Source organism: Emydura macquarii, unplaced genomic scaffold (genome assembly GCF_026122565.2).
Source record: "Emydura macquarii macquarii isolate MOO-44397 ecotype Brisbane River unplaced genomic scaffold, CSIRO-AGI_Emac_v2 contig_3113, whole genome shotgun sequence".
Lineage (NCBI taxonomy): Eukaryota > Metazoa > Chordata > Testudines > Chelidae > Emydura > Emydura macquarii.
In genome coordinates, this window is record NW_027133250.1 from 6,337,740 (window position 1) to 6,353,862 (window position 16,123).

At 45.0% G+C, this 16,123-nt stretch overlaps 1 protein-coding gene across 2 annotated transcripts; it reads left to right on the forward strand.

Annotated features, from left to right (window-relative positions):
* Nucleotides 1-322: 322 nt before the first annotated feature.
* Nucleotides 323-15,350, forward strand: GMEB1 (glucocorticoid modulatory element binding protein 1). Of its 2 annotated transcripts, none has more exons than XM_067530830.1 (9): nucleotides 323-1,450; nucleotides 3,268-3,350; nucleotides 4,457-4,581; nucleotides 7,883-7,986; nucleotides 8,538-8,695; nucleotides 10,397-10,525; nucleotides 11,395-11,532; nucleotides 12,130-12,252; nucleotides 13,292-15,350. In XM_067530830.1, the coding sequence occupies exons 1-9, from the start codon at nucleotides 1,323-1,325 to the stop codon at nucleotides 13,993-13,995; spliced, it is 1,692 nt and encodes a 563-aa protein (XP_067386931.1). In that variant the 5' UTR covers nucleotides 323-1,322; the 3' UTR covers nucleotides 13,996-15,350. The 2 variants fall into 2 exon arrangements, with proteins under 2 accessions (XP_067386931.1, XP_067386930.1); XM_067530829.1 differs by having other exon boundaries at nucleotides 324-1,450; nucleotides 3,238-3,350.
* The last annotated feature ends 773 nt before the right edge of the window (nucleotides 15,351-16,123 follow it).

Below are 16,123 nucleotides of genomic sequence, written 5' to 3' on the forward strand. Positions count from 1 at the left end.
GTACCTTACGTTTGGACCTAAACTGAGTCAGGCTTAGACTTAGCCTGATCTCATCTGGCAAGAAATGCTACAGCTGGAGATCTGCCACTGAGAGAACACTGCCTCCAGCAACCCACTAATGTAAACCTGGGTCTCTCTCTCTCTGGAGATGTACGATTAATGATGTGTACACATACATGGAGGCTATTCCAGATGGCAGGAGATGCAGAGGAGAAGGTTCTCTTATCAAGCACCGCGAGACTGTGGGAAAGAGCAGAGGGGAGGCCAGCTAGACAAGATGAAGTAGAGAAATAGACATGATTTCTGAGATAGACTGGTGCAAATCGGTGGAGGGTTTTAAAACCAAGGAGAACAATCTTGAACTGGAGCTTAGGTCACTTTAAACAAATTACATAATGTGTTATCCTCTCTCCATGCTTTTTTAGACAAGGAGAATAAGAAAAGCAATTAACTCCTCCAGTAATAAAATTACATGTATATTTTTCCATATGAGCCCTAGAGAGTGTTCCAACAAAGCACAACAAATACCCAAGGTGTTTTCAGTAAAACATTCTGAGGAGCTATACTCCCATCCCGCCTCAACTTGTCTTTGATGCTCTGATCACAATCTTACATTTATGCTTGCATATAGTGGAAAAAAATCTGGCCAATGAATTTTTCTGGTAATAAAAGATTATGTCATCAGAATGCCTGCTAGGAATCTTACAACTCAGGAAAGGAGGAAATTAGCCCCATCTTAGAAACCTGTTTCCCAGCACACTCATGTCTGTTGCCAGCATGAAGCATGTGGGTTTGCACTGATGGTGGCCTAACTGGCATTGATTTTGCAATGTTTGGTGGTTAAACTACACTGTACAGGTAATTCCACTCTGCATTTTGTCTGCTGTTAAAATGCTTGTAAATACGGTACTGTGGGGTTCCATGTTTTTCACTGATGCCAGAATTTCCAGTATTCCCAACTGCCTGCTCTGCAAGCTGAGAGGTGCGCTCTCTGGTTTACACATTCCCAGAAGCCCAATATCCCTTCTCTTTCATGGCAGTTATGGCACTTCAGTTTGCTTCTGCAGCATGGAGGAACTTTATCAGCAACTAGTGCTCCCCTTCACCCACCCTGAGATTGAGGACCGTTCTTCCATAAGCTTCTCAGCTCCCACTAGTCCAATATCATTTAGTTAACTGCGGCAGGACTGCTGGCAACAGTTGCTCTTCCGTTCTGACACCCTAGAGCATTGTTGTTCTTCCCATGAGACCAGGGTAAATAGCTGCCTCTGCTTGTCTGCTACAGCACACTTGCCACCCAGCCCTTTGACTGCATGTGAAAGATGGCAAATGCTGAAGTGAGCGTCCCTGTGGGGGATGTGGTGGTTGTACCAAGCGAAGGAAATGAAGGGGAGAACCCAGAAGATACCAAAACCCAAGTGATATTACAGCTACAGCCAGTGCAACAAGGGTAAGTGATCCATGTAGCTTTGCATATTGTAGAATATTTACATGCATGTGGGTGCACAGGTGTGGGAAGGAGGTATGTTTGCAATGTGGCTAATCTCATGTATGTGAGGCATGTCCCTTTTCAGCATGCTCTTTAAAGGGACCTAGTGTAAGTGGGCTTCTGGAAGGGTTATACTTTTATTGATTCTGTTCTGCAAGATTTAGAGGAATTATAACTGATTAAAATATTAACCTCTAACAATGACCTAAAGTAGTTCTCATACCTACTAATGTAGTGACTTTAAGGTACAATATTTTGGGATCTTCCTGAGTTGGAAGCAAGCACTGGCTGTCTCAGAGGGAGGCTGACAATCCCTCCCCTTTGCAATGTTTAGGAACATAGGAATTGCCATGCTGGATCAGATTCTGTGTGACATTGGCTAGTAGCAAGTATTTCAGCAGAATGTGCATGAAATCTCCATGATGAACAATTACGGAATAATCTATCCATAGGGGAAACTTTTGCTTAAATCCAAGCAGCGATTGGTTTATGCTGTGAATCATGATGGTCTATATCTGTTATTTTTTAATCCTGTCCTGTGTAATTGGATTTTCTCATTATAGAATCATAGAGTTGGAAGGGACCTCAGGAGGTCATCTAGTCCAACCCCCTGCTCAAAGCAGGACTAACTTCAGCTAAATAATCCACATATAGAGTTGTGATTTTTTTTTTGAATCCTGCTAAGATCTCAGATTCAATGCCTTGTAGCTGTGAGTTCCACAGATTAATTATATGTTGTGTTTAAAATAAAAAGTTATAATACTTTTGCTTCTAGCCCTGATGGGTCATGAGATATTAGACCTTAAACTTGTCATTGTTCGAGGATTAAATACTGCTCCCTCTATTTTAGTTTGTTTTATTTGGGGTCATATAATGGGCTCACCACTGTGGTATCTGAGCTTTGGGCTAGTGTAATTATAGGACAGGGGAATTTCACATTCCCTAGTAGTTTGTTGGGTTTTTTAAATGGCTGCTCAGGGGTTGGAATGTTAAAACAATGCCTGGGGAGATGGATTAATAGGCAGAGTGCAGATGAATCAGACAAAAGAGCATGATAAAACAGTTTGTCACATGGAAACAACCACCTATTTGATAATATATCTATATTGACACATACACAAATGTCTGTGCCTGCTTTGGTGTCCCCTGCGGTGAAATATAATAAAGCCAAAGTGCTAAGTGTTGGCAGTTGCAGTAGATGGCAATGTGCTGTGGTACCCTGCATTGGCAATCTATTTCTAGGGACAGCTGACTTCCACCAGTTACGTGCCTTTTAGTCAATAAATCTATTGCAAAAAGCATTTGTGCAACATGAACGGGGATTTTACATGCGTGAAAATCATAAAATTCAGAGTGCAGGTTTACACAACAGTAACTCTGCCCCTTTGCATGTATGCATGACAACTGAATATTTCAGTCTGTGATCCCAAGGAGGATATACAGTGATGCAAAATGCCACATGTGTATATCTGAGATTGTAGGCAAATGTGCAGTGAAAACGTAAAGCAGAGAATTTAGTTTTTCTGGTGGAGCAGTGTGGGTGGGGAGTGTAGCACTGGTAACAGCTATGCATGTTTCAGTCCTTGGTGATTATTGCTCATCTTCTCTGAATCTGCCTGCTGCTCCCCTCCCCACCAAAAAAGTTTTGTAAAACAAAAGATTTTGTCCCTAAGGGACAGGTAAGCAAAAAATGAAATGAGGTTTTTAACCCTGTGCTATGAATCTTAATTTTTCCGTGATTTATATAGTTTGTTTATCGATGGACACTTTTACAACAGGATTTATGAAGAGGGCTCTGAGACCAGTGCCGCGGTAGTGGCTGTAGAAACACACACTATACACAAACTAGAAGAAGGGATTGGTAAGTTTCTCTTTGGTGTGGGCATAACCATGTCTCCTGCTGAATTACTCACAGCTGAGTTTGCACCTTTAATACACCAGGTTCTCTCACTACTGTGCTCAGCAACTGGGGATGTTGTCTCCCCTACGATTGTCTGAGATGGGGAATGCACTGTCTTGGGGTGCTCCCACTTGGATCACTAGTGCTGGAGTTGCCACTTGGGCTCTAGATACTGAAGGTGAAATCCTGGCTGCAGTGAAGTCAATGACAAAACTCCCATTGAGTTCAGTGGAGCAGGAATTCACCTTGAAGGCCTTCTTGGTGCATGGATGCTAGCAAACGTGTACCAGAAAGGCAGTTGCATGGATGCTAGCGTACGTACACCAGAAGGCAGTTGCACAGTGTTTGTGTGAGCGAGGAATCCCAACAGGAACTGTTTGAGCATCAATGCCAGTCACTGTCAAACAGCTGGCTTCTTTCTTTGTATGAATTGATACAGATTGTGGGTTTGGGTTAAATATAATGATCTGAGCATGCTGGCTCTGCAGTGCTTCCTACCATTCCAAGGAGCAAGAGCCTAGGGGGAAAGTTCTCTCCCCTGAATCACACAGTGGATTGTGACTCTAGTATTCTGCCCTTTCTGTGTGTTTGGCTCTCCTGTTGACATCAGTAGAAGGTCAGCACCTGCAGAAAACAGGTTATTGGAGCAGAGACCCACTGCTTAGATACTAGAGCAGAACATTGTCCTATGTCCTAAATTTAAACTCAGATTTCGCACATGGCAGGATGTGGTTCTACTTACTGACCCCTTGGTGACCTTTCGTAGTGCTTGCATTGGATGGATTTTGCTAGCACTGGTGATCATTTCAGACAGATTCTGCTAATATCTAAGTTTTTCTATGTGTGTTGACATTTAGAAGGAAGTCACCTGCTGCAGGAGAATGGACTCTCTAGTTGCTTTGACTTTATGGGGCTGGGAAGGAAAAGAGGTGTATTGCTGAATTAAGACGTGTCCCATTTCAGTCTGCTGCAAGTAGATCTCACAAAACTGGATGCTCACACCTCTGCCTTTGGGGTTTGAGCTCCCAGTAATGAAAATTCCATGTTATCCATGCTTCTGCCTACAGACCCCAACACCATTGAAACCAACGAGGAAATTGAGATTGTCTATCCTATCACCTGTGGGGATAACACAGCCATCCTCCTCTGGAAGAAGTTTGTCTGCCCAGGCATTAACGTCAAGTGCGTCAAGGTAACTTGTTTGCTATAGAGTAGCGTGATTTCCTTTGCCAGATCCCCCCTATGCTCTCTGAAGCTGGGACTTTGGCCGTTCATCTTTTTCCTCCCAGAGCATTCTGTCTCTCTCTCTCTCATCTGAGTCTCTACACTGGAGTTTGTTAAATTTGCTTTGGCAGCATTCAGGGCCACAAGCATTGGAGTTGGTTTTGTCACTGTGGGAGGTGAGGCCAAGAGCAGACAGGAGCAGATTCAGGTGTGTGGAAGGTTCTCAGCCCCTCTTGTCTTTCTGGGTTGCTACTGATCCCTGTTTAAAGTCCTGCTTTTTCTTTCTTTTCTTCCACCACATTCCCACATTCCATCACATTCCATCACATTTCCATCAAAACCCTGTTGTGAGGTTTTTTCAGGATGTCCAGCACTGTGTATGAGAGGGAGACATGCTGGTGCTTAACTGGGTGCCAGCACCCTGATACCAGGAGTCTGTTAGCCACCCAAACACTCTCCTCAGGGCTCTGCCAGCCCTCACTTTGCCTTGCAGGTTAACAATAGGTGTATCCGAGCCCCTCTGAAACTGTGTCCTGTAGTAGCCAGCCCGTTTCTGGGTACTCACAGAAATTACCAGGTAGGCTGTCCACAAAGGGACAGGGCACACACCAATTTGTTTGATTCAGCTGAGAGTCAGCTCCAATATAACATCACAGCACAAATATATATTTATAGAGAAAATAGTCATAGGTGTGTTTTCAGATGCTAAGAATTGAGAGAGAGTGAGTAAGGATAATGGAAACAGAAATAGTTACATATAAAACAAAATAATAAAACATAATCTGGGTCCACACTTGCTAATGGTTACCTTTCCTATATAAGAAAGTAAGTTTTTCCCCAAAGGGTCAGTCTTTGAAGAGCTAGCTAGTTTAAGACAAACCAGGATCCAAGTATTCATGAAGCAATCCTCTGTGCCAGGGGTTTTCCTTAATGAATGGATAACAAAATGTTTTTTTCCCCTCTCCTTATATTTCCCAAAATTCATTGTTTTGGTCCCAGAAGCCACATGATTGCTGTGGCTCCTTTCCTGGCGTGCTGGTTCCAAGTTGCCTTCACATCCTTGTGTTGACTCCAGATGCAAAACAGGCTTCCATTGCCTTGTCTTACTATGTTTAATCTACATATGAACCTAGGCAGACAAGTGAATATACATCCTTTTGTCTGGCAAAACCTATGTCTCAGCCTTGCCTGGGACACAGACTCTAAAACAGATGTTCAGTACATATACACAACTCCTTAAATACGTCTCACAGCGCTTATGAAGATCGGTATGTTATGAGCTTTTCTTAGAGACCTCCCATTTGTGGACAGGTATAGTAAGGTGGTCAAGTCTGACAGGAGTTGCTGTTCTAAAACAGTGGACCTTTGCCACTTGTCATTGAGAGGTTCTTAGGGACCCACCTGTCATTGGGGAATATTCCTGAAATAGTGCATTCCATTCTTGACATGCTGGCTGAGGAAAGGGAATCCTGCTCTTGGGTCTGCCAGCTGGCAATGTGATAAGCTAACAGCTGAGCCGCTGAGGTTAATGCCAGTGTGCGCTTCTGAATGTTCAAGCAAGGCCTTCAGGCCAGAAATGCTGAGTGCAGAGCTCCTTGGTATATAGGGTTAGATCTGGCACTTTGTGGCTTGAATGTTTTACTGTTTGGCTTTTAAGAGGGCATGTCTCAATTATTGGTGGGAGGTAAAGCTGAGAGTATTTCACAAGGGAAATGCTCATGCCATACAAATGGTGCAGTGTCTTTTGACACACAGGGCTAATTCAGCATAGTGTAAATAAGATGTATACATCAATTTAAACTACCATGTATTTAATTAAGGGAGTTAAGGTATAAAAGTATGAGTTAAGGGTGGCCAAAAAGGTACTTTTAAAAAAAGTTCATTTTAAAGCACTCAGTCACTTTATAACTAGGAGGATGAAGGAATGAATGGAAGTAGGGGAGAAGATGGGTTAAAAGTCAAACAAAGGTTTAAATCAGGTTTCATTTACACTGACCATTTTAATGTTTTAATTTGCATGTTGATTAGATACCTAAATTTTAAAGAGAGGCCAATCCCCTGATTCCAAACTCTGAATCCAGATCTAAGTTAGTTTGAATCTTTATTACAGGGAGATCCAAAACCCCATATCTCTTGAATTTGGGGTTTAAACTTTTCCAAAGTTTTAGGTGTTTAGGTTTGTTGTTTTGATACAGGCCTCTACAGAGAGAGATTTCAGCTGCAAACTCAGATCTAAACCTATATCTGCATCTGAAGTTCTTTTATGGAGTTTTGGTTGTGTCTGATCTTCAACTATATTGTTGTTTATGAACCTAATGCTGCTCCATTGAATTCAATGGTAGCAAAGACAGGCCTTATTACCATACAATGTATGTCAAACCAAATTCTTTGCTGCATGCAACCCAGAAAAGTTAATACGTTAGCCCAAGGTGTATGTCCATGCAGAATATGACTGACTTCTGAGTTCTTTGATTTTGGTATGAAAGGTTATAATGTTCAATCTAGCAGAGAAAGATATAACATGGTCCAATGGCTGGAAGGTGAACCCAGACAAATTCAGAGTGGAAATAAGGTGTACATTTTTAACAGTGAGGGTAATTAACCATGGAACACTTTACCAGGGGTCATGGTGAATTCTTCTTCATTGGCAATGTTTTAAAATCAAGACTGGATGTTTTTCTAAAAGATCTGCTCTAGGAATTATTTTGGGGACGTTTTATGGCCTGTGTTATACAGGAGAGCAGACTAGATGATCACATTGGTCCATTCCAGCCATAGAATCTGAATCTATGACTTAATGGGAGCAATTACCACTGTCTTCAAATATAAATGCATCTGTTTATGGTAGGAATTTGGTTCATGGACTGTAAAACTACCTTCAGGGCAGCATTGAAAGTTGCTAGGAAAAGTGCTCTGGGCTTGATCTGCTTGGTCCACCTGCTAACAAGTCATAGAACATCCCTGTAAATGTGCTGGATTGTATTCTATGTTTGTATCAAATTAAATGCTTCAGGGTGGAAAATGATCTCCTGGAAAGGGGTCAGAAATAACTGTTCTCAATAGCACCCACTATTGCATTGCTGGTTAAGTACGTTATTGGGAGGTGGAGGTCTCCTTCAGCTGAAGCTACTGCTAGAGATAGGATATTGGGCCAGATGATCTGACCAATGGTTTCTGGTTGTCCTAATGTAGAGTAATGTTCCCTCCTGGTTTTGTTGATCTCTCCTTCTGCCTGGCTAAATTCTATTTTTTTTTCTTGTGTTCGTTAGTTCAATGACCAGTTGATCAGCCCTAAGCACTTTGTTCACCTGGCTGGCAAGTCTACCCTGAAGGACTGGAAGAGAGCCATTCGCCTTGGAGGAATCATGTTGAGGTACTGACTGTCCCGTCCATTGTAGCCAGCTTCAGTGCTTCCTCAGTGTAGCGGTAGAATCCTATGCAGGAATTTCGTCTGCCGCCTCTGTGTCTTCAATACACGTCAGTTAAATCTCTTGTCAAGAAAACGTGGATGGAAGAGCAGCTCGCTTTTCATACGGATGGCCAGTAGCCTGCAGGACCTTGAAGGTGAAATCCTGGCCCCACTGAAGTGAATGGAAGTTTTGTCATTGACTTCACTGGCACCAGGATTTCACCATATGTCCCAGAGATGATGTGGTGAACATATACAGGGAGTGTAGCATGGTATCTGTTGGGGTATAAGGATACTGTCACAGGGCCAGAACTGTGTATACAAAATTGGGGAATGGAGACGTGAGGGCCGGTGTATTTCAGTTAAGATCTTGCTGGAGGACTCGTGGAGGGGAGATGGGTTTCTTATTCTTTCTCCTCGTGCTGTCATGGCTGTGCCTCTGACCTGTCGGTTTCTTCAGGCTGAGATCCAAACTGAGTTTCTTGCATGGTTCTCTCTCCCCATTCTCTGCACAGGAAGATGATGGACTCTGGGCAAATTGACTTCTACCAGCATGACAAGGTTTGCACCAACACCTGCCGAAGCACCAAATTTGATCTCCTGATCAGCAGTGCCAGAGCACCGGTGCCGGGGCAACAGATGAGTGTGGTGCAGACTCCCACATCAGCTGATGGTAGGGGACAGGAAGACCGCTAGAAATACCTTGTTACCCTGTAGCATTTCCCTCCTGCCCTTTGCTCACTGAGATTATTCAGTTGTCTCTGTTTGCTTTCTGTGCAGTGTTCTAATGCAGCGCACCACCACCTCTTTCCTATTGCAGTCCCACATCTCAGACTACTTTCTACCTGCACCCAAGGTGCTTCAAAATAGTCCTGGAGGGGTGAAGCTTCCTGTTGCATCTGCTGGGAGTGGGGATCAATGGTCTCCTGCCATGAACTGTACACTGTCAGGCTATGTCTACATTTGAGACTTTACAGCGGCTCAGCTGTACTGCTGCCAGGTCTCCTGTGTAGCCACTCTATGCTGACGGGAGAGAGCTCTCCCATTGTCATAATCAAACCACTCCCAATGAGCGACAGCAGCCATGTCCGGCAGGAGATGGTCTCACACTGACATAGCGCTGTCCACACCGGCACTTCTGTCGGTAAAACGTCTGTCGGTCAGGGAGGTGTTTTTCTCACATCCTTGACCGACAGAAGTGCTAGTGTAGACGTAGCCTAAGATGCAGGTTGGGGAGCAGCTAGCAGTGCATGCGTGGTGGACGTAGACAGCTTTGGGACCCAGCGGAAACCTGCTGATAACCAACCTCTTGGCAATCTCTGTTCTAAAGTACTTGGGTGTGGAACACAAAACAGCACATGAAAAAACAGTTGAGAGAGACCTGCTTGCAGGGGTTTTCCTAATGCAGTCCTATTTGCAGGCCTATTATAGGGACATGTGCAAAGGAGTATATTGGATTTCTGGTGGCTCAGACAAATATCGAATGGGCCTTTTTACTCTGAAAAATAAACAAACAGAACATTAAAAAACCCAACCAGCCAGAGTCTGACTCCCGCTCCTTCCTCTGGCAACTTATTTCCACCTGTAACCTAACCAGTTTGTCCTGTTTTCCGCATATTGTAGTTGGTAACCCTACACCTTGGCTTTTGGTACCATTTACATACATGATGCATGGTTTCTGCACCAGTGCTGCCATTTCAGGCTGGTACTCAGAATAAAAATAAAAAACCTAAGTCCTTCCAAATTTCATGTTATTTAGAAAGTCAGTGAATCAAATAGTCTGGGTGGAGACTGTGTGACCAATAGCATTTTTAACTATGGATGCTGAAATAAGGGTGATCAAATTTCATCCTTTGAGGCATAAGCCAATCTTTTGCTGAGGTCAGGAAGGAGATTTGCTCCCCATTGTACATCATCATAACAGGTGGTTAGGTTATTTTCCTCTGAGTCTGAAGTGACAACTGGTGGGTGAGATCTGAGGCCAATCTTGATAGACCAAAGCTCTGATCTGATATGGAGAGTCCTATGTTCCCAATGTGACAAGGCAGGGAAATGACTGACCGATTTGCTCCTTGGGCTTCCCTCCTTTATTCTGATCCCTTCTGCTATTTTTACACCAGGATGGGTCTCTGGTTAACTCTTTCGACTGTGGGTGGCTTTCCATCCAGAAACCCTAGTGCATTTCATAGACATGGTTCCACTGACAATAAACAACATCTGCTTTTAGCTAGTTTGGTTTATGGCTCCAGATACAAATAGCCTGACTGAGAGTGAAAACACTGGGGGAGTGGAAAGTCAAGCTGCTGACTGGAGTGTGTGTAATTCCTGGTGCTGTCGAGACAGCTGAAGCCTCCTCTTCTGGATCCTTTTGCAGGGAGCATCACCCAAATCGCACTGTCGGAGGAGAGCATGGAGGAGGGGACTGAATGGAACTCTGCCCTGACAGCTGCTGTCACCATGGCCACTGAAGAGGGCATCAAGAAGGAGGCAGAGGAGATTTCGGGTAAGTTCATGCTGTCCGTTGGCTATTCTCCCCCACCCCCACCCATCCAAATTTTCTGAGTGAATTTAAGGCCGATGAAAGGATCCAGATTTACAACCTTGGAGGCTAACGTCCTCAGAACAGGTATGATGTAGACAGCGGCAGTGCAAGTTTCCCCTCTCCCCTGCAAATACACATGGTGCCAACCACCATGAGTGAGGGCGGAATTCAGTCCCTAAAGCCCATTCAGTCCTTGGTCTCTCTGCTGAGATGACCAAGCAGGTCAGTTAGTGCCCATTATGATATGGTGACTCCTTCTGAAATAGACACTGGCCTACCAGGAACAGGGCAGAGATCACCCACTCATTTTCCACAGGCCAGTGACCAACTTCAGACTAGCACCACATTCAGTCCCCATTGGCCTGGGCTGGATTCAAACCAGTGACTTAGACGCAAAGCCCTCTGTAGCTTATTATTGGTTCTCTGAGCCATCCACTTTCTCCCTGCACTATTGTTACAGGTGCTTCACTGGCCATCCTGATACCAGTCCAGAAGCTTAGGCAGAGTTCCCCAGGCCAGCAGGTGAAGACCATAGACTCTGTATCTTGTGCAGACAGGCAGAGGTAGTGAAGTACTGCTCTTAAAGTTGTAAGCTGTATGAAAGTCCTCACTAGTGATGTTTACTTCCCAGATCCATTTTTTTTGTTTGTTTTTGTATTTTGCATGTCATGTCCACCCTGACGGCCAGATTAGAAGCCGGCTTCCAAAGTTACTGCTGCATGACAGCTCGCTGCTCTTGGAACGGTTTTAATGTAGCATTGCAGGAAAATGCCAAATGCTTGTACGTGTCGAATTCTTCTCCCTCCTGTCTCTTCCTCTTCCTGTGCCAGAGGACACGCTGATGTTCTGGAAAGGAATAGCCGATGTGGGGCTGATGGAAGAGGTCGTCTGCAACATCCAGAAAGAGATCGAAGAGGTGCTGAAAGGTGTTCAGCAGAGGCTCGGCCAGTCTCCCTTCCAGGTCACAGGTGGGTGGGAAGCCAGCAGCCGCTGAGTTGATATTAAAGGATTACTGAAAAAGTGGCTATGGTCAGAGAAGTGAATGTAAAATTGGCCTTTTCCTACTCACAAAGTCCTTTCCTGGGGTCAAATTCTCTTTTTAGTTACACCTGTGATTTTTTTTTTAAATTCACCTTTGGGCAGAGAGATGGAAGTTTCAGAAAGTTGTATGTAGTGGAAAGATTCAGGCAACCTTCACTATTGCGGGACCAATAATGACACTGCCAGCATTATAGGCAGAACAGTTGTGGGTGGTGATCTAACAGCATATTTGCATATGCAAATGCTGCTTTAATTTGCAGCTATTCAGAGCTGCTTGAGTGACGTGTCTGTTTTATTTATTTTGATGTGAACAGAGTTGTGCCATCATTGGATGCCCAGTGGGTTGGCATTGCCATGCCCAGCCAGCACTACTGGAACTGCATGCTGGAAGAATGAAGAACTTTTTATAGAAAGCACATGGGGATTTTAGGCATAATAGATAAATCTCACCTGCCAGGCTCCTTGACGGGAAGCTCAGGACATCTGTGGAATTAGGCACTCATCCATGTGAGCTTTCCTTATAGATGCTGCCGTGCTGAATAACGTGGCCCACACTTTTGGCCTGATGGACACAGTCAAGAAAGTTTTGGACAACAGGAAAAGCCAGACGGAGCAGGGAGAAGAGCAGTTTCTTTATACTCTAGCAGGTATGATCAGTGCCTGGAAAATACTTCGTTAGTGAAGCCAGGCATCCCATCACAGCTCTCTAGGGCTGATGTGACTTATGCTCTTTCATATTTGACTGTGAACAAATACAAAGTAATATGTCGCTCCCTTCATTTAAAAGCTAAATTTACCTTTTTTCCATACACCAGCATGCAGCTGGTGTTCTCCTGTGTCACTGCAAATTATTGACATCCTACATCGTGAAACACATGCACTTGAATCTCCCTCCATTCTAGGGATCAGGTAGGAACCCCCGAAGTCCCTTGTGTAACAATCAGCCATTGGCCAGTGGCCGTTAGGGAATGTGTAGTATTAGGCCTGCCCACTGCCCAGAGTAGGATGCTGGCCTTGCTGGACTTTTGGCCTGCTCCACTATGGTTGATGCTTCCTCTTCTTATTTTCAGTTTTATCCCCCAAAGACCCTTATTTGAGCGATGTTTGTGTTGGAGACCCAGCTTTGGGAGTGGCCCTGGAACTCCCACTCCCTATGAAAGCTCAGGAATGCCACCTGTTCTGAGAGGGCACCCAACCAAGCTCAGGAGATAGCCCCCGTTGCCACGCTCTCTCCTAGCTGGACCAGGCATGTGCAGCAATGGCATCCATCTTCTAGGCAGTGAATACAAGGCTGTAAGTAGAGGTAGATAACAGCTCAGAACGGGGAGGTAAGGGGAATCCCAAGGACCTTGGACCTTTATTCTCCATTGCATTGTACCTTGTGCAGCCATTTACACAAATGCAACATGGGTGTAAAAAGCTACCAGATCAGAAATGCAGTGTTCTCTCTCCACCCTGCCACTGGTGTGAATGGTCGCTGAAGCTGCAGGGCCATAGTCAGTCTGGCCCCTTGTCTTGAACGAAGTTTTGTTCGAAGTGGATCGAGGGGAAAACACCTGACATCTGAGATGCCCTGCTGCAAAATAAATATGTGGCACCAGATGATGCTGATTCTTTAAGTATCTCCCTCTGTTTTCAGCGACTCTAGCTTTATCTGAATACGCTGCATTGCCATTCTTCTTGCAGACCTGGAACGCCAGCTGGAGGAGCAGAAGAAGCTTGCCAGGGATCAGAAGATGAAGTCTCAGACGATTCAGAACGTGGTATTGATGCCAGTCAGTGCTCCGAAGCCCCCTAAGAGGCCTCGTCTGCAGCGCCCGGCCTCTGCCACAGTCTTGAGTCCCTCCACCCCAGTCCAGCAGCCTCAGTTCACGGTCATATCGCCCATTGCCATCACACCGGTGGGACAGCAGTTCTCAGTGGGCAACATTCCGGTGGCAACCATCAGCCAGGGATCCAGCCCAGTGACTCTCCACACCGTGCCTTCCTCACAGCTCTTCCGATATGCCACCGTGGTGTCATCCTCCAAGTCCGGCTCATCTGACACCGTGACCCTTCATCCGTCCTCGAGCTTGGCTCTGCTGAGCTCAGCCGCTATGCAGGACAGCAGTGCCCTAGCTAACATGGCTGCAGTGGTGAACCCTGTGGAGCTGGTGGCCATGGAGTCTGGCCTGACCTCTGCCATCCAAGCTGTTGAGGGCACCTCAGAAGACGGACAGACCATCATAGAGATAGACCCAGCACCAGATCCTGAAGCAGAGACTGAGGAATCGGAGGGCAAAGCTGTGATTCTGGAAACTGAGCTGAGGACAGAGGAGAAAGTGGTGGCAGATGTTGAGGACCATCAGCACCAGTTGCATGATGTAGAGATCGTTGTCTTGGAGGATTAGCAAGGAAAGCAAATCTCATAGTTGGGATGGGTTGGTTTTTTTTTGGTTAAACTTTTTTATTTTTACAGCCATCCTGTTAGTTTCCATGGATCTTTTTCATTTTTACAGTCATTTAAAAAAAAACTGAAAAAGCTGGAGAAACATGGAGAGTCCTAAGAAAAGGCTCCATCTCCATGGAGTGATGGACAAAACCAACTGTTTCTGCAGGGAGGAAGGAGGAGTGATTCCCTGCCTAAGCAATCTGCTGCCCAGAAGGGGAGAGCACCTCCCCTTACTGAGAGTGCACAGTGATACAGTCCGTATTCTCGTTTTTGCCCAGGCCTGGTCATTGCTAGGACTGTTTTATTTCAGAGAGACTTTCTGGCCAGTAACTGGAGCATTGATCTTACTGCTGGAAGGGGTTGATTATTGCTTTGGGGGAAACAGGTACCTCATTTTTATTTTTTCCCAGGGAAGGGAATTCTGTCCAACTCCTCATTATCAACTATGCTGGCATTTTGCTTTTGGAAAGGAAGCAGCAACACTGACTGGAGTGTTCATAGTCTCTTTTCCCACCCCTTGTAGTTTTTGGTTTTTTGCTTTGCTCTTCTCTTCCCCTTTCCAGATATGCTGGCTGCTACAGTGCTTAAGCTGCTTTTCCCAGTTCTGCCACCCAAATCCTGCTTCTTCCCTTCTTGTCTTTTTCCCTCCCACACCTTGTAAGTTTCTTTGCCACAGGACACTGTTACAAGACACTGACTTCTTAAGCCTCCTGCATAAAGGAGAAGAATCAACTCCCTGATTAAAAACACAGTCCTCCCTTTAGCATAGCGCTGACCTCCTGGATGTATAAAGCGTGCGTTGTGCTGTTGCTTCCTGGGAGAGCTGGACTCCACTGGGCAGGGGCCCCATCTGTTTACGCTGCACGCTGGAAACTGTACTTGCTAGTTGCTACATGTTGGTGTGTGAGTTTTTTCTTTTTTTCCCCCCTTAATCTATTTGCAGGATTAGAACTGGCACATTATTTTAGCATTGTGACTGCCTTAACCACCCCCCCCCCCCACCCTTTAGTGGGAGGCTCTTTTGTTTTGTTGTGGGGTGAGGGAGGGATGGAGGGAGTCTATTTTTAGTTTCGCTGTTGAATTGTGGGGAACATGAGGGGCCTGGGGGAAATCTGCTTGGTTGAAATATATTAAGCAAAACAGTAACAACAGAAATAGACCTGGGAGAGGGGGAGGAGGAGGATGTGTGTGTGTGTGTTTTTTTTTCTTTTTTAATTGTTTTTGCATTAAAAGGAAAAATCTAAATGCATCTAGATTGTTTATTAATGGAGAGGACTACGGTGAATTTACTATTTGTATTTTAATAGCACCTCAATCCAGATTGGGTCCCTGTTTTGCAAAGCACTGCATCTGCACATAGGAAAGATTGCATGACATATAGCACTTGCACTGTAAACAAAGGGTGAGAGGAAGGAAGTATTTATTAGATAGGGACCTGAGATCCAGAGACATTAAAAGCCTGATTTTTCCACTGGACTGCAGCTTGTCACTTATACCTTAGGTAAGGTGAGTGTATAATGCTACCCCCCTGGGTTGGTAGCATTTTACACCCAATCTGCACAGGTGTAAATAACATAAAGTGCAAGGCCGGGGAGAATTGAGCCCTTGACTTGCCCCTGTTTGTCCTGTTAGGGAGAGCTGGTAATTGAACCCAGATCACTCAATTCCCAAGCCACAGCTTTAACTACCAGATCATCTTGTCACAGTTCCAGAGTTAACTGCACCTTTGACACCCCCGCACCTCTCCCCCCTCTGCTCTTCCTCAAGGGCATCCTCTGAAAGGTGTAAGGCTTCTCTGTTGTCACCTCTTGCAGGCGGAGACCCAGTCTCTCTTCCTCCAGATATGGGGGTTTAGGGTTGCAGTCTCTCTGCACTTCATTATGTTTTCCATGGCAGGGCTGACCAGGGTCCAGCACCTGTGATTAACCTTTCTCCAGAGACTACAACAGTATATGTCAGTTACCAGCCAGCCTTCACAAAGCAAGATACGTTTAGTCATAGGGAAAAAAGCATTACAGAGAAAACATTAAAAAAACAATAAATGTCCCTAACCCCATGCTAAAATCTCACCAGACGTCACCGAATCC

Coding starts and splice junctions, on each gene's coding strand:
- GMEB1 (XM_067530829.1), top strand. CDS start 1,323: ATGGCAAATGCTGAAGTGAGCGTCCCTGTGGGGGATGTGGTGGTTGTA. Junction 11,533..12,129: donor GTCTCCCTTCCAGGTCACAG/GTGGGTGGGAAG, acceptor CTTTCCTTATAG/ATGCTGCCGTGCTGAATAAC. Junction 12,253..13,291: donor GTTTCTTTATACTCTAGCAG/GTATGATCAGTG, acceptor TTCTTCTTGCAG/ACCTGGAACGCCAGCTGGAG.